Source organism: Epinephelus fuscoguttatus, linkage group LG20, assembly GCF_011397635.1.
Source record: "Epinephelus fuscoguttatus linkage group LG20, E.fuscoguttatus.final_Chr_v1".
Classification (NCBI taxonomy): Eukaryota; Metazoa; Chordata; class Actinopteri; order Perciformes; family Serranidae; genus Epinephelus; species Epinephelus fuscoguttatus.
This window is the reverse complement of record NC_064771.1, coordinates 34,440,720-34,466,447: the sequence shown is the minus strand read 5'-3', so window position 1 is coordinate 34,466,447 and position 25,728 is coordinate 34,440,720. Positions and strand designations below refer to the sequence as shown.

General features: G+C 40.7%; 1 protein-coding gene and 1 long non-coding RNA gene across 3 annotated transcripts in view; both read right to left on the bottom strand.

Moving 5' to 3' along the window:
* Positions 1-25,728, bottom strand: part of LOC125881296 (scavenger receptor cysteine-rich type 1 protein M130-like) — a 39,245-nt gene that overhangs the window by 12,621 nt on the left and 896 nt on the right. Inside the window, exons 2-5 of the mRNA XM_049564383.1 lie at positions 23,918-23,950; positions 21,329-21,361; positions 20,197-20,346; positions 15,594-15,713 (exon numbers count right to left, since the gene is read on the bottom strand). Coding sequence (XP_049420340.1) covers positions 15,594-15,713; positions 20,197-20,346; positions 21,329-21,361; positions 23,918-23,950 — 336 coding nt within the window. The remainder of the gene's footprint in view (positions 1-15,593; positions 15,714-20,196; positions 20,347-21,328; positions 21,362-23,917; positions 23,951-25,728) is intronic.
* LOC125881042 (uncharacterized) lies at positions 9,169-13,717 on the bottom strand. 2 transcript variants are annotated; one of them, XR_007448190.1, is made up of 4 exons: positions 13,621-13,717; positions 11,459-11,608; positions 11,130-11,221; positions 9,169-9,692 (listed from the first exon to the last, which is right to left on the bottom strand). It is a non-coding gene; the product is annotated as an uncharacterized LOC125881042 (long non-coding RNA). The 2 variants fall into 2 exon arrangements; XR_007448191.1 differs by lacking the exon at positions 13,621-13,717 and adding an exon at positions 12,922-13,291.

The window sequence follows — 25,728 nt, the reverse complement described above, 5'->3', positions numbered from 1 at the left end:
TAGTCTATGTGACGCCCCTCCCACTGTCTTTGAGAATGTTTCAGCCAGTCTCGTCAGGCAGCTGGCTGACATGGGAGGGTCGTTACCTTGATTAGGCTCACCTGGGCTTCCAAGCTATAAAAGCTGCCTAATCTGTTCACTTGGTCTCTCCCTTCCTTTCAGCTTACATCCACTGAGCATCTTTGGTTTTGGTTTGCACCTTCAACACCTCCACAGAACACTTGACACTCACCCATGCATGGCTTTCATGACTGACTTTGCTGATCTACACACTCCATTGATTATTAAGTTAATTTTAGTTTAATAAATTTGGCTTGTTTTAAGTAAATCTTTTGTGTGGACTCCCTAATTGTCACATACTCTGAGCCAGTTTGTGACATTTATTTCCTAGATCTTTTTTTGTTCTTAGCTTTAGTGTAGGTTTTCCTCTTTCGAGAGTGATTTTCATTTTGTGTTAAATAAACTTTGATTTTTTTGTCTGTCGAGTTGTGCATTTGGGTTCAGGTCCTTTTGTTCGGTCGTGACAGAACGAACTGGCCAGCATGAACCCAGCTGACTCAGACCACCTGATGGCAGCCATTCGCTCCCAAGGCGCCCGCCTCAATCAGCAGGAGGATCAGTTGTCCGCCCTGCAACGCGGCGTGAAAGAGCTGGCTAATTGTCAAGAGGATTTCAAGTCCGCCATGACGGCCCAGGTGAATCTCCTGTCTAATCAGATTCATCAGATGCTCACTCACCTGACCAAAGACTCCTCAGCCATGCCTTCTCTGGCGGCTGCCGAAGCACCACCGGTTCCGGTTCCCCACGCCCCGGCTCCTCGCCTTGCTTCACCCGAAAAATTCTCCGGTGAGTCTGGGGAATGCCCCTCATTCACAGTGAACTGTGAAATGCATTATGAACAATTGCCATCAGCCTTCCCCACAGAAAAATCCAAGGTGGCGTTCATGATCTCCTATCTCAATGGGAGAGCGAGGGCGTGGGCAATGGCAGAATGGTCCCATGCCTCACCGATCTGTCAATCACTGGACCAGTTCATAGAGACTTTGAGAAGGGTTTTTGACCCCACCACGTCAGGCAGAGAAACGGCACGGGAGCTGAGCAGCATCAGGCAAGGTATGGACTCTGTCTCAGATTATGCCATCCGCTTCCGCACATTATCCACTGATAGTGGATGGAATTCCACGGCACTGTATGATGCATTTATCAAAGGACTCTCTGATCCTATCCAAGATTTGTTGATTCCACTCGATTTGCCTGAGGATCTTGATGCTGTGATAGCATTAGCTGTTAGAACTGACCATCGCTTGAAAGAGCGAAGAAAGGACAAGTCACAAGCTACAGTTCTTCATGATCACACCAGAGGTCGCCCTTCGCCTGCTTCACCTGGCTGGAGGGATTTTCCTCGCCCATCATTGCCAGTCCCGCAGAGAACAGCGTCCTCCGGCGGCTCGGAGGAACCCATGCAGGTGGGATTCCTGTGAATCCCAACATCCCCCCTTTGGTCAGAGGATTGCACTTGATGTGTGATCCTGAGGGCAAACACATCTTCAGTCCACAGTTGAAAAGTTCATTTGTTAGTCCATTCACATTGTAACATCTGGGCAGTTTGTTAACCAGCTGGGCATTTGTTGGTACTATCTATCTCGGCTAAGCAAGAATAGTCTCTAAGTACAAAACAAAACCTTCAGGTTACAGAACAACTCCAGATAAACAACAATGACACTGGCATGGAGTAAAATAACTAACTTGTGTTTCTCAGTAGATGTTAGTGAGAACAGGAATGTTAGTTATGAGAAGGTGTTAGGTGAGATGGAGAGAGGGTGTCACCTACAATGATAAGGGCATGTGTATGACTGTGTGTGAAGTCATAACGTGGTGTCCTAACCTAGTGTTTTGAAACTAGGGGTGTAACTGACAAGAATTTACAAAAACAATCCAAGTGTACCTGCAAAGTTGGACAGTGGTGTCTCAGTCCAATCAGAATTTAGGCTACCTAAACTAATAGCAGGGTGTCTGGCTATTATAGTTTAGAATTACTGAGATTGCTGCTGTTGCTGGCAACTCGAGTCTACCTAACTGCAAGAAACAAGGTACTTTGGATTAGCATTTGCATTACTATCATTACAGGGGTGGACTAAACAAGGAGCGGGCTCTGGAGTGCCTGTGCTTAGCTGGTGGCTCAGGGCTGTAACGCTCCCGGTAGCTAGAGGCAGAGAGGCATTCAGAGGCGCTGTCACTGTCTGAAAAATTCTGACTGTCGTCTGAACTGCGGTCAGACATGTCAGAGATGCTGTGCTCATCATCTGACTGGTCACTTGGCAGGTCATAGTTCTGGGCCAGAATCTCAGAGTATGGCCTTCTACAGCTTCTGTTCTGTGAATGGCCATCTCGACGCAGTTGGGGGACATAGCAGTTACGCTTCTTGTCTCCCTGCGGTCTTTTCACACCCCCCTTCGAGCTGTTGTGAGGGTGGTGTTTTGGGGCAGAAGCTCTGTGTGACACTGCAGGATTTGAACTGACAGGTTCGGTTGGTATCCCCGTGGTTTTGGAACGGACGGCAGTTTCCCAAGCTACCTATGTCAACTTCCTGAGCTCATGCATGTGTAGCAGGATGAGATGCATCATCCCTGCTCTCATGACGAGTGTGCCACCTTGCTCTCCCCTCAGCACATTAACCAATCAGCACCGGAGGGCAGTGCCCATCTTGTCGCCCTCTCGCTCTTTGGCTCTGAGGCCCACCCACTTCCTGGTCGCCTCACTTCTTCCTTCCCACCGTTGCTGGTGCAGGTAATGTGGCAGTAGCTGTCTTGCTTTGGTACCTGATTTCGCCTGATTCGGCACGTTATTATATTGGTCGCTATGTTTGGTTTCAGACGTCGGATTGTCGGACACCGTGCCGACGTAACCGCTCACGGGGAATCTCCGTTCCGGCGCACGTGGCTTATTGGCGGCCGCGGATTGCAACTGCAGCCATCTGAGCGTGAAGCTCTCCTCTCCTCTCCCGCATGCGGTCTGATGCAGCCTGATCGGTATGTACAGCGCATGTCAACCTGTCTCTCTGCTCTCACCCTTAACATTTAGTTTGTCTTTTATATTAATTTAGTTTATTTGTTTTTATTTATGGCAGACACTGACAGGTGGGCCATGTGACGCTGCTGACTGGGAACCACTGCTGCTTTGCTTGGGTCTGCTTTGCTTTGCTCCTGTCTTGCTGTGCTTTGCTGCTGCTTTGCACTAATTTGTGTACACTGCCATTTGTCGTGCCTTGCCTCTGGGCTGTGGCTTTCCTGCCTTGCTTCTGCAGGTGTCAACTATGCTGGCGTTGATAGGAGGCTCATGCAGCTAAAACAAACAAACTGTATATGCTGACGTTCGCAGCCCATTTTCCCTGAGCCCATATTTTATGTGTGTGAGCTGCGGGGTTAACTCCCTTATTTTCTCATTTTTGTTCATTGGCTTCCCATTTGCTCCTTTTGTCACCACTGGAGGTGCACTCAATTGATTAGTTTCAATTATTTTTGTTTTGGTTATCTGATGTCATGTTAACTTTATTTTGATCAAGTGCTGTTTATATTCTGTTTGAATAATTCTGATTATTTTGTGTACATTGTTCTTGTTAAATTGTTTTTAAATATTTATGGCAGCTAAATTATTTTGTTAATTTGGTTAAGTTGTAAACTTGGTCGCTGCCCCTTTGTTAAAAGCTTTGTATTTATTTTTGTTTATTGGTGATTTGATTATTTGAGTTCACCCCAATAATCGTTTCCCCTCTCCTTTCAGGTGCTGGAAGCTTACGGTGGTGGTCTTGGTGCCCTGGTGGTGGTGTCCCCTTTTGTGTGCTGTGCAACCCCCGGTTTTCATTTGGTTTCCCCGTTGTGTGTTTGCGTGCGTGAGTGACACGAGTGACTGAGGTGCTCCTTTTCCTGGCATCCCTCTTGCCTCCTCATTGCCCCATTCCCCTCCACTGGTAAGCTCCAGCCCTGTTAGTGTCCTCCCTTCCCTTCACATCCCTGTATGCATGGTATTTTTATTAGGTATTTTTAATAACTTTTGTAATAAAGCATATTGTATTTTAACCAGAACCACGTCTCCTGCCTCAAGTAAAACTAACCTGTGTGCCTTGTATTGGTACTATAACTATTTCCTGGGCGAAATTCCCAGGGTGGCGTTGTCTGGCTTTCATTGGGTTGTTTATAAATCTAACCATTGTACCAACCCCACTTGTACGTGTGTATTGCCACACATGGATGGGATACTATTACATGTCATGAGTACAACGTGAGTGTGTACACAAGGATGCAGGTTACGCAAGAACAAGGACTTGAAGCTTGGGTTCTCTTCTAAGCCTGGTGCATTCTTGCCCTGAAAGTATGTGTGTCTCAAACGGTTGTAAGTTAAAACAAATATCGTGAAAATTTGAAAGGAATTGGCGATTAACCAAACTGGAAGAATCTCGTTTAATCTGGGCAGACAGTCTCAAAACGTATAAGAGGGGCCTCCGCAATGCCAGAGCAAACTATTACTCAGCATTAATAGAAGAAAACAAGAATAACCCCAGGTTTCTTTTCAGCACTGTAGCCAGGCTGACTGAGAGTCAACGCTCTATTGAGCCTTGTATTCCTTTAGCCCTTAGCAGTAATGATTTTATGAACTTTTTTAATGACAAAATTCTAACTATTAGAGGCAAAATTCATGACCTCCTGTCCTCAGATAGTACCTATCTAACCTCAAACACAGCTGTAAAACCTAATATATATTTAGATTGCTTCTCCCCAAATTCTCTTCAAGAATTGACTGCAGTGATTTCTTCATCGAAATCATCAACGTGTCTCTTAGACCCCATCCCAACTAGGCTACTTAAGGAGGTCTTTCCTTTAGTTAACACTCATATATTAGATATGATCAATATATCCTTATTAACAGGCTGTGTACCACAGTCTTTTAAGGTAGCTGTAATTAAACCTCTACTAAAAAAGCCCACCCTGGATCCAGAGGTGTTAGCCAACTATAGACTAATATCTAATCTTCCCTTTATGTCAAAGATCCTTGAGAAAGTAGTCGCAGACCAGCTGTGTGATTTTCTCCATGATAAGAATTTATTTGAGGAATTTCAGTCAGGATTTAGAGTGCATCATAGCACTGAGACAGCACTAGTTAAAATTACAAATGACCTTCTGATTGCTTCAGACAAAGGACTCGTCTCTGTACTTGTTTTATTAGATCTTAGTGCGTTTGACACAATTGACCATCAAATTCTACTGCAGAGACTGGATCACTTAATTGGCCTAAAAGGTTCTGCACTAAGCTGGTTTAAATCTTATTTATCTGATTGTTTTCAGTTTGACGTTCATAATGAATCATCCTTATGTACTAAAGTTTGTTTTGGAGTTCCACAAGGTTCTGTGCTCGGACCAATCCTATTTACTTTATATATGCTTCCTTTAGGTAACATCATTAGAAATCACTCTATAAATTTCCATTGTTATGCGGATGATACTCAGTTGTATTTATCGATGAAGCCAGAAGAAAGTAATCAATTAACTAAACTCCATAACTGCCTTAAAGACATAAAAACTTGGACGAGCACCAATTTCCTGATGTTAAATTCAGATAAAACTTAAGTTATTGTTCTTGGCCCCAAACAACTCAGAGACTCTTTATCTGATGACATAGTTTCTCTAGATGGCATTGCTCTGGCCTTTACCACTACCGTAAGAAACCTCGGAGTAACATTTGATCAAGATTTGTCTCATTTAAAACAAACCTCACGGACTGCATTTTTTCATCTGCGTAATATTGCGAAAATTAGGCCTATCCTGACCCGAAAAGATGCAGAAAAATTGGTCCACGCTTTTGTTATCTCAAGGCTGGATTACTGTAACTCTATTATCAGATAGCTCTAGTAAGTCATTAAAAACTCTCCATCTAATTCAGTATGCAGCATCACATGTACTTTCATATTTCTACTGTTTAGCTTCTCTGCACTGGCTCCATGTAAAATACAGAATTGATTTTAAAATCCTAATGTTAACTTATAAAGCTCTAAATGGTCAAGCTCCGTCATATCTTAGAGAGCTCATAGTGCCATATTATCCCACCAGACCACTGCGCTCTGAGAACGCAGGGTTACTCGTGGTCCCTAAAGTCTCCAAAAGTAGATCAGGAGCCAGAGCCTTCAGCTATCAGGCTCCTCTCCGGTGGAATCATCTTCCTGTTACGGTCCGGGAGGCAGACACCGTCTCCACATTTAAGACTAGACTTAAGACTTTCCTCTTTGATAAAGCTTATAGTTAGGGCTGGCTCAGGCTTGCCCTGTACCAGCCCCTAGTTAGGCTGACTTAGGCCTAGTCTGCCGGAGGACCCCCCTATAATACACCGGGCACCTTCTCTTCTTCTTCTTCTTCTCTCTCTCTCTCTCTCTCTCGTATCCTATTACTGCATCTTGCTAACTCGGCCATTCTGGATGTCACTAACTCGGCTTCTTCTCCGGAGCCTTTGTGCTCCACTGTCTCTCAGATTAACTCATATCACAGCGGTGCCTGGACAGCGTGACGTGTGTGGTTGTGCTGCTGCCGTGGTCCCGCCAGATGCCTCCTGCTGCTGCTGCTGCCATCATTAGTCATACTTCTACTGTTATTATACACATATGACTATTGTCACACATGTATACTGCCAGATATTAATATATACTTTCAACATATTGTACCACAGTAGCCAGAACTATAACTATAATATTATTACTTTCAATAACGTTGTTGTAAGCTACTGTCATTACCTGCATCTTCCTTATCCGCTGCGACGGTCCTAAGGACAGAGGGATGTCGTATGCTGTAAAGCCCTGTGAGGCAAATTGTGATTTGTGATATTGGGCTTTATAAATAAAACTGATTGATTGATTGATAATATTCCCTAGGATTCTCAAGATGTGAATGTTTAATTTGGAGAGCTGCAACCATAGAATCAATCTCGTCAGCAGTGGCAGAAAATTCTTCTTTCAGTGCTTGACAGAGCTTTCTGTAGTTACTTCTGACACTGGGATGCTGGCACTGAATAAACTTGTGGACAGCTTTGGAGCTGGTCTTCCACAAAAGTTTAATCTTCTCCCTTTCGGTTGCCTGGGGCAGGTCAACTAGACAGTTGTCAGTCTCTCTCAAATAATCATCAATATGTTGATCGCAGTTGTTTGGATCGCTGAGTAGAGAGTTTATCTCGTCCCTGCATTCCCCAAAACTCAATCTGGTGATGAGTTCTGGTAGGCCAGAGGTTAGGCTCTGTGCGATGGAATGAATAAACTGTTCTAAACAGGAGTTCTCCATTGTTAGGTCTTAAAAGAATAAGGCTAAAGCAGGTTGTCCTAGCACAAGTCAAATGTTAAGTTGGCGGTGGTGTTGGCAGACACCTCTTGAGTGTAACTTGTGAGTACACTAGCCTAACAAAGAATGTGCTGTTCTTCACTGTGGGGGTAGCATGGAGGAGGGGTCGCTACAATACAAACAGGCACAAAAGATTAGGAACAGGAATTTACAACAGTAAATTTACCTGCAAAGATAACAACATGCACTAACTAAATGCGTGGCAGTATCAGTTAGAGAGTTGTTTCTTAAAATTAACTCAAGCTGGAACTTAGATCGTAACAGCGAGGTACAAAACTTCACAGGGCTGGTAGCACACTGTGGCTGTTATGCTCTATCTTTACTTAGGCTGAAATGCTTGGCAGTAAGAGCCAGTTCTCACATAAACTCTCTGTGTCACAGGGCCGACGGCATGCTGTGATGAATATCAAAGGAAAATAGGAACAATAGAATCAACTGCAAAGTTTGACAGCTTGACCAGACTGCATTGAATACGTGGTATTCAAATGCTGAACCAAAATCTTACAAGTTTCTACAGGGTAGGTCAACTTGAAAAGCTAGCAGCAATGGCAACTCTAGGGTAACACTATGAGGCTTAAGATAGTGGTGGTCAGTTACACAATATCTTTCAAATTTCTTTGTCTTTGTGAATAAAATAATTCTCACCACAATGTATTTGTTTGTAAGTACAGCTGAATGTCTACTGCTGTAGCAGACTAGTGGTGAATGTAAAGGCTTTTGGGTAGTCCAAGAATGGAATCAAAGATTTTTGGTGTGAACCAAAAATGTATGCTGATATTAATATTGCACAAATATGAATGAATGTCAACAGTACTACGCCTCGCTACACTGAAAAAAATAACTCATAAGATGTACTTAAAAAATCTATTGTAAGTATTTGCACGCAAATGCTTTAAGTAAAATTTAATGCTGCAATATCAAGTAACACTCACTTGCCAGTATCAAGTAAATTTTACTTACCACAAAACATAACAGTTGTGAAGATATTAAGTAAATGTTACTTAATTATATCCAAGTTTTAAGTTATATTTATTTCAACAAATTAAGTAAAGTATACTTGTTTTTTCACAGGCAGGAACATCATTTTCCTCAAAATTTTAAGTAAATTTTATATATCTGTAGTATTTACTGTTATGAAGTAAATACGTAGATTTGAATTATTTTCTTGTGCTTGACATTTTAATTTACTTGGTTGCATTAAGTTATATTACTCACTAAAATTATGTAATTGTTACCAATTTTCTTTTGATAAATGTTATCAAATAAATTTAACCAATACTTTATTTAATATATATATATACTGTATATAATATATATCACATATCACACAACTAAATTAGAATACAATTAAACCGTTTATTTTTTAATAACATTTTAAACAGTTCAACAAACAAGTACTGTCAACGTAAGTCCACTTGTGGATTGAATTGCCCAATCTTTTATGGGGCAGCCATAAATTTAACATTGGCATGACTGGCATCAAAGAACGAACAGACAGTATTACACAGCATACACTGCATCCAATATACACTACTTAGTATTAGTGCATCTGTGCAATGTAATGCAATCCAATACAACAGCTCTGCCATACAATCTACCATACTTTAACTAAGCCTTTTAAAAGAAAAACATTTTAAGTTGTTGACATTGTCAGAAAGGTGATAATTATATTTATTATTGAAAATGTAGTGGATGGTGCTGGTCTACTGGAGTGCATTATATTGACAAGTGTTCCTAATATTTTGGCCACTCCATTAACATACATAAGGGGGCAAAATATTAGGAACACTGTCAATATAATGCACTCCAGTAGACCAGCACCATCCACCACAACTTCAGTAATAAACATAAAGTCAAATTATCACCTTTATGACAATGTCAATATGTAGATGCTTCATAAAAGTAGAATTTATGGTAGAGCTGTTGTACTGGAAATAAATAATAAATAAATCATGCTACATCCTCAACAAGGGTCCAAGCATAATGTTACATTTTTCTCCTCTAGGATGACAAAGTCATGACATGCATTTAGGAAAGCAACTTCAACTTCAAGGTGTTTACTTTTGGGGACAGTTTAACTCCACCCAGCTCCAGCAAGAGTTTTTGAAAGACTTCAAAAGTGTAGCGCAAAGTGGGAGGGTATGCCAGTTCAGGGCATAAATCAGTCCCATGAGCAGTGAGCAAGCTTTCACAGTCAGTACTAGTCAATAATAGTCACAGGCCTTCAACAAGGATGGATACATCGACTGGATCGTCATCAGCACCATGGACGACGAGTAATTTGAGGATGTGGTGACTGACATCACTCCAGCTGTCCTCCTGCATACAATGTACAACAAAAAAGAATTGTTGAGAAACAAATAATAGAATTGCATGAATCATTAAAAATTACTTCATTATCAGGGAAGAATGAACACAAGAATATCTCTTCCTTTGTCTGCTTTCCTCTTAACTTGAACATTAATGCCTCAGTGTGTAAAAATGGTGAGTAACAGTGACATCAGCGGTCAAATTCTAGATTGCAGTGCTCACTTGCGCTCACCCCTCCCGTCGGGTAAGTGACGGTGGCCTCGTAGGACAAAAAGCCTTACGCAGACAGAGATGGCATCATCCACGTGTTTTTCAGGAGTAGGCCTATCTAACGATGAGGTGAATATTTATTTAGGAATCTAAACCATGCTACGATATTGTAGCGACCCTGCAGTAAATGTTCTGTTATAATGTCAATGTTCTGTGAGTTAATGGCATGTTTGGGATTGAATGAGTATAGGTAGGGGGGCAGAGTGCGAGTGTGACGGGGATGAGAACTGTGTGAGTGTGGGTGCTGGTGTGTGTATGAGCGAGCTGGAGGAGAGAGCAGGAGTGCACAGTTTGAGTTACAGCTAAGTTCTTGTTTGTTGGTTGTTTTGGCGTAGTTACGGCCAACAGTAACCTGTACTGTTCAGTAATAAATTGTTGCTGCGTCATCCTTTCCACACGTCCTGGTGGACGCTACAATATGTTATAGCTTAGCAGTGACATATAGGTTATTTGTGAGATATAACGTTATGTTAGGAGTGTTTTATTTCCAATTGTTTTGGTAACATGAGCAAACATTAGCACAGTAATGCTAAAATACCATGTTTTATGTGATAGTCACGGCACAGTGCAGCAAATATAGGTTGGTACGATTATAATATAATATAATACACGTCTCCAGAGTGTTCTTCCACAGGAGTTTTTTCCACCTGGAATAAGCAACGCTGATATTCACTCACGTTTTGTCCCGTCCTCGCTAATCTGATCTTCTTCTTTTATTTGGTGGCGTGGTTTCCCTCTTACGGGGCAAAACATATGTGTTGTCCTCCATTTAAAGTGCGACAGAATCATCAAAGTACAAAGCAGGTTCACGCAGAAGCACCCAGGATTGAACTTCACCTTCTCCATCTCCAGTGATGGCAAGTTCAAGGTAAACGCGAAAGGCGAAGCGCGTATATCCCTTTCGGCCACTGTATTAAAATATGGCGTCGCGAGAGGGCATCCTCCAGCAGACCGCGCCCTGCCTGTGTATATATAGAGAAATCATTCTAAGCCTATGAGAAAGCTTCCATTTGTATGTGAATTGCATTACACTTTAGTAAATATATATTTATGAAAGCAATAGTTGATATTTGCGAATAAACAACCACGTAAATTACACATTGTAACTTTAAATAACATTAAATTCTTAACCCGTGTCAGTAAAAATTATTTTAAAATTATTAAATCATGCTATACCAAGCAGTCTTCAAAAGTTCCTCTTCTTTCTCGCCAAGGTACAGTATAAGGCTGCGGGTAACAGTTTCACATCTCATCCCAATGCTCTGTTTCTGTGAACAGATTAAGAACATGAACATAACCATTATACATACACAATGAACTGTCAAATGAAGACACAAGTGCATATGTTAGCTCTTGCGATTTACGTGCATGGAGCCAGAGCATGCAGGGGCATTGAGTCTACCAAGTGTGAGGTTTGTGCTGTATACATGTATATGTGTGTGTGAGTGAGAGAAAAAGTAGGTCCATCTCCTTGTAAAAAATATGAACAAGCAAAACAAGCACACCTGACTCAGTCTGTCCAGGAACAGCCTCATCTTGGTCCCCACGACACCTCCCTTGGCTTTCATCAGTGTAATAAGTTTTGGTGTGTAGTGGTCAAGTTTGCACATGAAGGTTTGCTCCAGGGGAATTGTAGTTATTCTCCTGAATTCCTCCTTGATGTGAATGGACAAAAGATTCATAAGTACATCAATAATTAGCCAAATAGTCTGAAGGGAGGGTAAATTCTGTATAGGGCGTTTTCAACCCTGTAGATACCAATGGTGGAATGAACAAGCAAATGCTTTTTTTAAACAATGATCAACGCAAACAAACATTTATTTGGCTTACAATTTTAGACTGGTGAAAATATAGACATTTTATTATGAGTATCGATACTAAAACGGACACGTTTGGTATGTAAAGTATCGGTCCGCACAACACCAAATGGCACAGCCATGCTAACGATGCTAGCCATGCTAACTAGCTGCTACTCACCATCGCCCGCTTATTCTGGGGTGTTTTTATTTACACTTAAACAACTTTTCTCATTCATCTGTATCTCTCCATCACTCTCAATGCATAACAGTTAACATTAATTCACAGGCCTCTGACCTGTTGCTAGTTAAATTAACGTTACTTCAATGTAGTGTTGTCACGGTACCAAAATTGGGCAAAAATGAGGCAGATGTGCCTTTTGTCATTTATAAAAGATAAATCACTTTTCTATAATACATCAATGATATTTCAATGGAATAAATTACTTATTGACTTATTCATACTTCAAAAACAGCATCAATAAGTGATTAACATAGGGGGGATCAAAATAAAATAAATAAATAAAATAAAAATCAACCAAAAATCAACCAGCCACCCTCCTCGCCTGACAAGTAAAGAACAATCGCTGAAGTGCTGCAAGGTTTGTGGATTGTTACCTGCCACAAAGAGAGAAATGTGAACGGCTCGTTTCTCCTCTGTATTCCTCTCCTCTGTAATACGTATTCCTGTCCGTGTCTGTGACCCCTGTTCAACCCACAACCGGCAGGATTCGCCTTTCGTTTCTGCTGCTGGTTGAAATCTGTACCCGCACATCGTGCTCCTGAATGATTTCTTTTGCTCGCACAAAACTATTTTTAGTCGCAAATGCCAGTAAAATGCTCTCACGTAGAGCTCTCTGGAAAACAAATCACTGTAGCATGAACAAATATAGCCTACGAGTAAAAATAAATTAATAATAACTTTCACTGCTGGTTCATTCTCACTGCCGTGATATGGAAATGCGGATTTGCGGAATATTCGCGCAGCGCTTTTCCTCGCGCAAACCATACACACAGGCGCGGTACGGACGCGATGCGGAATTCCACGTTGTTGTGTTCCAAGTCCGTGCAGTGTGAACGGGTGCGGATGAACATGGACGAGAGCAGCAGCAGCAGCGAGCTAGCTAGCTAACGTTTAACAAGCGTCAACATCAACTTTCTTTAGCACTTACCACTCTCACCGCAGCCACCAAGCTGGACAATGGACTGCCAGACGTTGTCCTTTAATTCACTGTTCATAAAATCATCCTGTCTTTTATCAAAAAGGACGGGGTGCTGTGAAGTTATCAACCTTTCCCCCATACTGTCCTGCCTGACTGGATTTCGGACTCTCCCGGTCTGCGCAACTATAAACAAACAATTTCATTGGCCCAGCTCTGTAGTTCCGCTGGCGAATTCCACAGGGGGTCAAAGTCTGGGCGGAAACGTTTTTCACTGCACGAAAGTTCCGCCCCGGTGTGCAAACTTCCATAAGAACCCATGAAATCAACTTTAATATTTTTCTGCGAGAATAATCCGCGCGGATATTCGCCCTCAGTGAGAATGGACTTTAAAGATACTCAATAGCTCAGCTAATATCTGTAATGTCACTGGATACAAACCACTGCAGCGGCGCCAATGGCGCATGGACACTCACCCTCTTGCAATTGGACTCATCCCACAGTAGTGGTTCCGTGAGGTAACATTACCGTAGTACTACCGTAGTACTACAGTAACGTTACTCCAACATTATATCATATGTACCGACGTGTTTTAGTACCGCGGTCTACCGTTGGTACCAGTAAAGGCTACCTTGCAACACTACTTCACTATCAAAATACACGCGGACCCATATATTATCACAAATTTAAAAGAGAAAGGTAATAACTTACCTGCAAAATGACTGTCGTGCGTGTTACACCTTGCTCTGCGATCCCGTAACGTTAACAATGTCCGGAGGCTTTCTTCTGACCGTCCTGTTGTGTATTTTGGTGGAGAGTACTGTGCGTGTGCGTCGTGCATGCGTGCCAAAATTCAAAAGATGCTATACTTTTAGAGTAAGGTTTATTTAGTATTTCTAGGTTTATGTACATACAACTATTAAACATTTAAATAGTATGAGGAAAACCAAAATAAAACTTACTCTTTCCCCATAATTCATGTATTACATTAATAAAATGTTTAATTTTACCAAAGAAACTCTAGTTCTCACTTAAAATACAAGGTAGAAATTATGACAGTTACTCTAATAGAGTTTAGTGCACCAAAAAGTCATTTTTTTCAGTGTACGGGGCTCCAAAATCCTTCAGGCATTACCGTTAATTTTGGTTGTTGTCATTAATTTAATTATTAATCAAACTCCAAATTAATAGCTTAGCCTATTTTATGAGACTGATATCTTTAACTGGCTATCATTTTTCCCTTTACGGGAATGGTGCCCCACGAGGTGATTTAATGTTATTTAAGTCACATTATTTAACATAATTATTAATCATAATTATTAATTATTTCCGATAGCCAATTTAACCCCAACATATTTGGTGCCACCGTGTGAGGTAAATATATGTTGATTCCCAACAAAATATATAAAAGAACACGGAAAGATGCTGCTGAAAGTCCAGAATGTTGAACATTTTTCACTCCATAGAGACAATTTAGCTCATACCTTCTTTGCACTCAGCCAGTTACTGAGGCAGACCAGTTTGTTTACATTATCAGAAGATAAAGAAGCTCGCTTCTTTTGAATAATGTGGCCTGAGAGTGAGATAAACCTCTCACAGGGCACTGTGGTTGCAGGGGTTGACAGGTACTTGCGTGCAGTGTGTGCCAGCTTGGCAAGTGTCCTCATACAAAGTAACGCAGTCTTGACATGATGGTTCCTCTCGAGGGTAGATTATAAGAGGTATCTCCCAATGCAGCGGGGTGTTTTGTTCTAAGGTGACATGCCAGAGACGAATTACTTCTGTGGTAATTAAATATATATATATATATATATATATATATATATATATATATATATATACAACAGTTAGTTCCGACCGAGTAATTTGATTGGACGAGAGGCATTCCATGAGTGCTGATATAGAGTACATCACTGGGACATGTAACAGTAAAATCACTCCGCTCACAGGTGTTATAAATATAAACACAACGGTTAATTAACCAACTGTCACACTCGCAAACTGACACTATAGCGTTACACCAAGAAGATGGATATTATTATTACTGATGAGGATGAGGGAGAGTGGAAGCTGAATCCAGCCGTGCCAACATCCAGGTTTGCCAACATTTCATCAGCCGAACTGGACGAAGTTACACAGTTGCAGATCAATGTAAATACAAAGTAGCTTGTGAGTTCCTGGCATGTGTGCTGCGTTGCCTGGCAACAGACTGGGGGAACTGTTTTTTTTTTTTCCGCAGAGCTACGTAACATAATTAAATAATTTATTTTATCACCTTTTGTTAACATTTCCGTACTCAGCATTGCTGTTTAAGCACTTGAGGTCGTGATGTTGCACTGTATATCGTCACGGCTGTAATTGCCTGCTGCCTCGTGCCTATGACCGAATCACAGCCGTGATGATATACAGTACAACATCACTCCCTCTCGTGTGATATTGCTTAAAAAAAAAAAAATAAATAAAATAAAATAAAATAAAATTTATATATATATAAGCATTTAAAGTTGGTTAAGCATTTATATAGCCTAATAAATGCTTAATGTATTTATTCATTTATTGACCCAAATACAGAGTAAATATATTTGACTCCAATTTTGGGCTAATATTCAGCTGGAGCCTCTGGTCCCACCCCAAAGTCCCTCACAGTGTGAGGCTGCTATGGATTAGACATCCTCTTACATCACCTGTCATAGTGCCTCCTCCTTTGTATGGCAGATTGTATGTGTTCATCAGCAGGGAATATTTGGTCTGGTGGGTGTTCAGGTGCCACTTAGTCTTTGGGTCTTCACTGTACTGAACCAGACCTGCAGAAAACACACAGCAATGTGAAAAAGACTGACCCAGCCCTTCTTTTAAAATGATGATGACAACAACAACAATAATAACAGTAGGTATTCTTTACAAAAAAAAAAAGAAACATGCAGTAATTAAGGAAAGATGAACACTGTATCATCTAATAATAATGTCAGTAATCAAAATATGCAACCATAGTTTTATAAATGTGATGTTTGTTTATTATTGTTGTTGTCTTGTCATCATCATTACCCCCAACACTCACACACATACAGTACAGGCCAAAAGTTTGGGCACACCTTCTCATTCAATGCGTTTTCTTTATTTTCATGACTATTTACATTGTAGATTCTCACTGAAGGCATCAAAACTATGAATGAACACATGTGGAGTTATGTACTTAACAAAAAAAGGTGAAATAACTGAAAACATGTTTTATATTCTAGTTTCTTCAAAATAACCACCCTTTGCTCTGATTACTGCTTTGCACACTCTTGGCATTCTCTCCATGAGCTTCAAGAGGTAGTCACCTGAAATGGTTTCCACTTCACAGGTGTGCCTTATCAGGGTTAATTAGTGGAATTTCTTGCTTTATCAATGGGGTTGGGACCATCAGTTGTGTTGTGCAGAAGTCAGGTTAATACACAGCCGACAGCCCTATTGGACAACTGTTAAAATTCATATTATGGCAAGAACCAATCAGCTAACTAAAGAAAAACCAGTGGCCATCATTACTTTAAGAAATGAAGGTCAGTCAGTCCGGAAAATTGCAAAAACTTTAAATGTGTCCCCAAGTGGAGTCGCAAAAACCATCAAGCGCTACAACGAAACTGGCACACATGAGGACCGACCCAGGAAAGGAAGACCAAGAGTCACCTCTGCTTCTGAGGATAAGTTCATCCGAGTCACCAGCCTCAGAAATCGCAAGTTAACAGCAGCTCAGATCAGAGAGCAGATGAATGCCACACAGAGTTCTAGCAGCAGACCCATCTCTAGAACAAGTGTTAAGAGGAGACTGCGCCAATCAGGCCTTCACGGTCAAATAGCTGCTAGGAAACCACTGCTAAGGAGAGGCAACAAGAAGAAGAGATTTGTTTGGGCCAAGAAACACAAGGAATGGACATTAGACCAGTGGAAATCTGTGCTTTGGTCTGATGAGTCCAAATTTGAGATCTTTGGTTCCAACCGCCGTGTCTTTGTGAGACGCAGAAAAGGTGAACGGATGGATTCCACATGCCTGGTTCCACTGTGAAGCATGGAGGAGGAGGTGTGATGGTGTGGGGGTGTTTTGCTGGTGACACTGTTGGGGATTTATTCAAAATTGAAGGCACACTGAACCAGCATGGCTACCACAGCATCCTGCAGCGACATGCCATCCCATCCGGTTTGCGTTTAGTTGGACGATCATTTATTTTTCAACAGGACAATGACCCCAAACACACCTCCAGGCTGTGGTCTCTGATCTCTGATCTGAGCTGCTGTTAACTTGCGATTTCTGAGGCTGGTGACTCGGATGAACTTATCCTCAGAAGCAGAGGTGACTCTTGGTCTTCCTTTCCTGGGTCGGTCCTCATGTGTGCCAGTTTCGTTGTAGCGCTTGATGGTTTTTGCGACTCCGCTTGGGGACACATTTAAAGTTTTTGCAATTTTCCGGACTGACTGACCTTCATTTCTTAAAGTAATGATGGCCACTGGTTTTTCTTTAGTTAGCTGATTGGTTCTTGCCATAATATGAATTTTAACAGTTGTCCAATAGGGCTGTCGGCTGTGTATTAACCTGACTTCTGCACAACACAACTGATGGTCCCAACCCCATTGATAAAGCAAGAAATTCCACTAATTAACTCTGATAAGGCACACCTGTGAAGTGGAAACCATTTCAGGTGACTAGCTCTTGAAGCTCATGGAGAGAATGCCAAGAGTGTGCAAAGCAGTAATCAGAGCAAAGGGTGGCTATTTTGAAGAAACTAGAATATAAAACATGTTTTCAGTTATTTTACCTTTTTTTGTTAAGTACATAACTCCACATGTGTTCATTCATAGTTTTGATGCCTTCAGTGAGAATCTACAATGTAAATAGTCATGAAAATAAAGAAAACGCATTGAATGAGAAGGTGTGTCCAAACTTTTGGCCTGTACTGTATACATGTATCTTGAACTCTCAAATGCCTGTACAAATTTGCAAATGACCAGATGGAACAAATGACTAAATTCTTACATAAAGCCAGCTTGACCGCTCATGTTATCATCCTATCTTTTCCTTATTTGATTTATGATTATTATTTTGCTTCATAATTTTTGTTGTTGACGTTAAGTGTTTTTTGTTTGTGTGCGTTGTTTGGAAGATTTAAAAAGAATTAATAACAAAAATAAAAACGAAGCAAAGAAAAAGGAAGTGAAACTGATGTAATATCTGACTCAGTTGTGTTAGGATTCTTTCACACCTGAGATATGATATGATATGATATGATCAATATATTCTTATTAACAGGCTACGTATGTACCACAGTCTTTTAAGGTAGCTGTAATTAAACCTCTCCTAAAAAAGCCCACCCTGGATCCAGAGGTGTTAGCCAACTATAGACCAATATCTAATCTTCCCTTTATGTCAAAGATCCTTGAGAAAGTAGTCACAGACCAGCTGTGTGATTTTCTCCATGATAATAATTTATCTGAGGAATTTCAGTCAGGATTTAGAGTGCATCATAGCACTGAGACAGCACTAGTTAAAATTACAAATGACCTTCTGATTGCTTCAGACAAAGGACTTGTCTCTGTACTTGTTTTATTAGATCTTAGTGCGGCGTTTGACACAATTGACCATCAAATTCTGCTACAGAGACTGGATCACTTAATTGGCCTCAAAGGTTATGCACTAAGCTGGTTTAAATCTTATTTAGCTGATTGTTTTCAGTTTGTTCATGTTCATGATGAATCATCCTTACGTACTAAAGTTTGTTTTGGAGTTCCACAAGGTTCTGTGCTCGGACCAATCCTATTTACTCTATATATGCTTCCTTTAGGTAACATCATTAGAAATCACTCTGTAAATTTCTATTGTTAAGGTTCATTCTCACTGCCGTGATGCGGAAATGCGGGACGAATTTGTGGAATATTCACACAGCGCTTTTCCGCGTTTAAACCATACACACAGGTGCGGTACAGACGCGGTGCGGAATTTCGTGTTGTTGTGTTCCAATTCCGCACAGTGTGAACGGGTGTGGGTGAGAATGGACGCGAGTAGCAGCAGCTGCAGTTCCTCATCTGTATGCTCCTGCTCAAACAGGTATGGCTCTGGGTCTGTGTCCGCGACAAGAAACTCTTCAAAATCGCATTCAAAGTCGTCCATTGCAGCTACTATAGTCCGGAGATATTGCTAGGCTAAATAAACAGCTGAGTTTTGTTTATAGGCTACGTCTGTGCCTGTGCCTGCTCACTGGTGTATCCCTCCGCAGATCACGGCGCAGGACGTACTGAAAATTTTAGTCTTATGTCAATAACAGACAATAGGATAGCAGTAACGTTACTCCTATGTACCCTGCTGATTGGATTCAGTACAGCTAAAACCACCGTTTATTACTGAACAGTACAGGTTACTGTTGGCCGTAACAACGCCAAAACAACCAACAAACATCAACTTAGCTGTAACTCCAACTGTGCATTGCTGCTCTCTCCTCCAGCTCGCTCATACACACACCAGCAAGCGCACTCACACAGCCCTCTTCCCCGTCACACCCGCACCCCCCTCCCCCCTACCTATACTCATTCAATCCCAAACATGCCATTAACTCACAGAACATTGACATTATAACCAAACATTTACTGCAGTGGTGAGGATGGTAAGCTGTCAGTCAGTGTGCGGGCTGGAGATTGGTGGAGCAAAGAGGGGAGGGCTGCCCCGCTGGGTACTGTAAGTGAGTATGTGTGTATGAAGTGTGTGTGTTACGCTAGAAGAGTCAGAGTTTGGGATGGAGTCTTTTACGTGCCACCCCCTGGAGTGTTACCGGAGTTTTTGGAGTGCTCAAATAAACGGGCCTTTTCCCCGAATGCTACTCTGGTCTCCTGCTCGTGAGTGATTCATTACAATATCCTAACATGGTTTAGATTTCTAAATAAATATTCACCTCGTCGCTAGATAGACCTACTCCTGAAAAACTCATGTCTGCGCAAGGCTTTTGGTCATACGAGGCCACCGTCATTTACCCGACGGGAGGGGTGAGCGAGTAAGCCCTGCAATCTAGAATTTGACCACTGATGTCACTGTTGTCAACCCATTTTACACACTGGCCCTTTAACACCCAAGTTTTCATGTTTTAGATTTTGTCATTTCTTTCATTTGCTTTGATTAAGATCTTGAATACAGCACTTGTACCTGTATTTAAATATTTTTACATTATGGTGTGAAATCTTGAGATAATAAAACTAATAATAGTTGTCCAAACATAGTGCAAAGAGTGGTAGTATAAACAGAAGAAGAAAAAGTAAGAATATTACCAATCTGGACTCTGTCTGGGCCGATATTGAAGACGCTGACTAGTCTAGCAAGAAAAGACCTTAAGAAATTAAAACTGTGGAGACCAATGCTCCCGGAGCCGTCCACCAATAACATGATGTCAGCCTTGGCTGTGGTTTCACAGTGAGCACCTGAAGGAAAACAAAGGGTTGTGGGATACATTCTGCAAAAGATTAGAAGAAGATTAAACATAGACGTAAGACTAACAGCCATGTTAGCAGCTCTGAGAGGCTGTATTCAAGCACAGTGATACTACCATACTGACATGATGTCAATGCTAACATGCTAATGTGTAGCAGATATACAAAATAAAATGTTCACCGTCTTAGTTTAGCATTTTAGCATACTCACATTTACTGCCTAGCACTAATGACAAAGTCCAGGTATTTGGCCATAAACCAAAATACTGTACATGTAAATGTGACCTGAGAACAGCACTAGATGAAAAGTAAATGGCAGAAAAGTATTTCTTGAGGTCTGTTCCAAGGTTTAGTATTGGGCTCCATTCTTCTCTGTCTGTAATGGAATCAGTTTATTTCTTTGCAGATGACACACAGCTCTATATCTCTGCTTCAGCAGATCAGCTATCAGCTGTCTTGTTAATTTATTTCTGCATTTAAAATGGGACAAATTGAGATTTTGGTCATCATAAAACAGGACAAGAGAAAGATCCTCATTTCACATCTTACAGCTCTTCTACTTCCATAGTCACTAATCTGGGAACAAATCTTTTTATATTTGTTTAACTTTTGAAGCACACATTTGGTAAAGTGGCCCTTCACCACTTATAAGGACACTGACGAGGTTACACCATTTCTCTCCTTGGACACCTGGGAAACGTTATTCACACTATTTACCTTCTCTTGATTACTGTGAAGCTCTGTTTACAGGCTGTCCTGAGAGCCTGATCAAACAACTACAAAAACACTGCAGGCAAGATCCTAAACACTAAAGGAATTGTGCATATCACCCCCAGAGTAAAAGCTTGACGGGATGCATATTCGAGTCACTGCTGATTGGTTAGAGCAAAATAATTGTCCTGTCAAACACAAAACAGCTGGAGACACCTTGTTGACCCATCCATCCACTTCATTATCTTTGTTTTCTGTTTACCTGTTGAGTTGCGTTTTCCTTCAGCCCAGAGTCCTGAGGAGAAAATCAGAGAAGAAACCTAACTGTAAAGCAGCATTTTGATTGGAGCAGAGCTGTGAACTAAACAAACATTTTCAGGCTCATCTCAGAGAAAAAAACAGATAACTGTATGAACTCACTCTGGAATCATGTGTGTACCACTGCTTTGCAAAACTAAAACCAGTTTGGAAAGGAAAACTATGGTTTATTAAAACTTGGGTCATATTTTCATACCTCTGAACATAACTGTGGGAGGAGCCAAATACAGAGTAGTAGCAGTTATTTCTTTAAAGTGTATGTTGAACTAGCTTTGCAGTACAGTTCTTAAAGGGTAAATGTAACAAAGCAAACTTCAACACCGAGATATCCCGTGTGATGACATCACTGAACAACTGTGCTATTTAAAGAGTGTGTGTGTATGCAGCTTGTCTTTGTATCCTTGTGTGGACCAAACCTTAGTGAAACACCCTTTCTGTGGGGACATTAATGACGGTCCCTTCAACTATAGCAGAGGGAAGCTTATTTTGAACTTTCTGAAGTGAGATTCGCCCTGTCTACTTCCACCTGGTTTGTTTTCTGCTCCCTTATAGCTCCAGTGGACGTGGTGGCCCTCTCAAAGAACTCAAATATCATGGGCCACACAAAGTACTGAAAACAAGTGTTTGTGTGTGTGTGTGTGTGTGTGTGTGTGTGTGTTTAAATATAGTGTATATTTTCTTGCTTTTATTTCCTTGCCTATTGATTGTCGCTGTTTATTGTTCATCAGAGTACGTGGCGGAGCAGGTCACTGAATTCATGTGACCATTGGTTCTTAGTCAATGTCCTTCTCATACTTCTGTGAGTTCACAGTACACATATACAATATTTACAATTTCAACAAAAGGGGATCAAAAGCTTACTTCAGAGTCAGCCAGCTTAATAAGTTATTTTTTAGCATATAGATTCAACCCAAGCTACCATGACTGTTTATAACCCCTCCTCGTGAGTTATTATGATCCAGTTGACACGAGAGCATCACATTTTAATTATACTTAATAAAGCTGAAAAGAGATCACTGAACAGTTGCCTGTTATTTATTGGTTATTACGACTATTTTACCCTTCCCTGCCAACACCCGATGTCAGCACCAACAAATCAACAACCACCGCCTTCCACCCAGGAGGCCGGTGTTCACTTCCTGTAAGATTGTAAACCCTGTTCTTTTTTCCTAAACCCAACCATGTGCTTTTGTTGTTGAAGGAATAAAACTTCAATTGGCAGTGTTGTACCAATGTAGTGCGTTTACTTTGAAAGAGACTGTATGCAAACTGTACATTTCCTGTAAAAAGTGTAATTAAAAAAAAAAGAGACATGTAACAGGCAGAACTTGACACAGTGTCCCAGAATGTCAACAACCAGCACACCCAGGGTACCTTGGACGTTGTATCTGGAGTTTGCTGTCTCTATTAAGTAGCTGTCTGTTATTCACTCGCTGTAGAGCAGGAAACAGCACTTCAAAATAAAAGCTATGACTGGGAAATTTGTTGTACCTCAAAATAAAGTGTGTTTATTTCCAACTGCGTGTCACTTGCAGTCCATTTAGAATGGACCTCGACCCACTTGGACTGCGACCCACCAGTTGGGAACCATTGCATAATTTCTGCATTTGTGTCAAAATTCTGTGCTTGTAGCTGCTCTGCTTGGATAGCTAAGAAAAATGGGGAAACTTGATTTTTAAAGGAGCAATAAGCGAAATTCATCATTTCTAGATTGAAGGAATTAAAAAATTGCTATGTGAAGAACTAGAGGTGTAATTTCATCTGGAGTATAGCATGACTTCACACACCCTCTCTCTGTGTTGATCTCCAGCCCATTGTTTACAAGCCGGTCCGGCTGCGCGTTCATGTATAATCATGTGAATCCCCAAAGACCTCAAAGGTCTTAAAATTGTTGTGGCAGGAATATTTAATCTGACTTTCTTTCTTTTCTTTTTGTTGTGCAAGCCGTGGAGATGTTGATGAACTCAGACTCTGACATTTCCTGTTTTGATCAATATTCTGAATCCGATTTGGACGAAGAAGCAAACGAGTTTGGTGGGACGAAACGGGATGTCCATGATGGTGACAGTGACACAAGGACAAGACAACCACAGAGGAGACAGAGACAATAGAACACTGAGCGATCACTGAACGTGGTGTGTTCCGCTGCTACACCTCAAAGAGAATATTGTTTTCATTATTATTACTATTACTTTCATTTATACAGTTCAAACTGACCTAAGGACATGAGAAAAAACAAAAGAATATAAATGTGAAATTGGTTTTATCCTGAAAATTACTCTTTGTTCAAAATTTTCTCAACTTTTTGTCCGAAATGTTTGTTTTTTTTGATGAGAATAAAGAAATTCAAGTGTTGATAAAAAAAAAAAAAAAACTAGAAGGCCTCTTCTTTAGTGTCATGGATATACAGTTTACATATTCATAAAAGAAATTATTTTGTGGGTTTTGAAAAATTAGTGAGTATGATCAAAAATGCTGGCGGTGGCTGGAAAATAATACTCTGGCATGGAAAGTGTTAATGGTCTCTGTTTACCAGTTGATTTGTGTTTTCCTTCAGCCTGGAGTCCTGAGGAGAAAATCAGAGAAGAAACATGAATATGAAGCAGCATATTGATTTGAGTTTTTTCATACATGTGACCACCATAGTGGTAGCAGCACAATCGGAAAAGTAACAGAACTGTGTCTTTAAAACACTAATGAAATGTTTTCAGTGTGTGACAACACAATAAATGTATACAAATAAAACATGTCTCAGTGTGTGTTGTATTTTCCTTATTTGGATTTGTTTTAATGTAGACATTTTAAATCTTCCAAATGTCCATACAGAGTAAATCTACTGACCAGCTCTTATAAAGATAATGCAGTACAACAGCAAATTTTAAATCCAGAAATCCTGTGTGATAACATTACTAAACCCTTGTGGTACTGAAAGAGTGTATCTTTGTTCTTGTCTTTGTAGCCTTGTGTGGCCCAAACCTTGTTTTTACTTGTGAGGACAGTTTGTCTTGTCTCCACAACGAAAGCAGTAAAAAAAAAAAAAAGAAAAAAAAAAAAAACTCTGAATGAGTAATAGAGATTCTCACACTCTGTTACCACCTGATTTGTTTTTTTGCTCCATTATAGCTCCAGTGGAAGTGGTGGTCCTCACAGAGACCTCAAAGATAATGGGCCACACAAAGCACTGACAACGAGAGTGTGTGTATTCATTTTTAACTATACTACTTATACTACTTATTGGTTGTTGCTGTTTATCATTCATCAGAGTATGTTTGTGACACATGCATTAAAGCCTAAATGCAAACCAAATGTCTACTGGGATAATTAATAAAGTTAAAATTTGCTTAACTCAGAAAAGTGCATCAAAATTCAATTTATAAGGAAAAAATAAAAAAAACCATTAAACTGGAGAATATTAGATCAGACTTTTATCTGCTACAATGACAATTAAGGGTATTCAAACTTACAAAATAAAACAGCAATACTTTTTAACCAACTTTGAATGATACTCAGATAATACTTAAAGGCCTGGGGCCTCATTTATGAAAGAGTGCTTAGGATTCATACTAAAAGTTGACGTGCCCCCAAAAGCTGAAAATGGCGTGCGCCAAAAAATAATCTGATTTATAAAACCGTGCGCATGCACACTTGCACGCAGTGTTCTCTTTATAAATCACAGACCTCCAGGAGTTGTGCGCACCCAGATCCGCCTCATATTCCGCCCTTTACACGCCCTAGTTCAACCATAAATGGTCATGCAAATCACTTCATGAATGCGATCTGCATATAAATAAGCCGGCATGCGAGTGTTCACAGCAGCGGGATCACTAATAAAAGAAAGCGAAAAAAAGTGGCAACACATCAACGCTGCTGATGCTGTCAGCTGTGTCTGTGGGACTGCACGACAGTGACAGAACAAAAAAAAAGGTGGTCTAATCTAAAGGTAGACCAAATATTTCTGCTCCTTTACCAACATGTAGTTAATGTGTTGCTTTTAAATTTGAGGATGTTTGACATTGATGTGCGACATAAAGAATCACATTCATGAAAGGTGGAGGCAGAAAGGAGTATGTGCCAGTGCCATCTTGCACAATTGCACACGAGGGTCACCGCAGTATTTATATGTTTAATGCAATTAGTCTGATCAGACACCCGGCCTGAATTACAGCATGAACCAGTGGTATCCCTGTCCCAAAATACAACGTGTAATTTGAAATATAATTCAAAGATGAAAGTGTAATAGGCGAACACGTTTCTTCATGCCGGTTTTGCCATGAACAGCACATGTCTAAGTAGGGCTGATGAAATGAGTGTAACGGTTGTGCTTAATGGCTGTATTTCGAGACA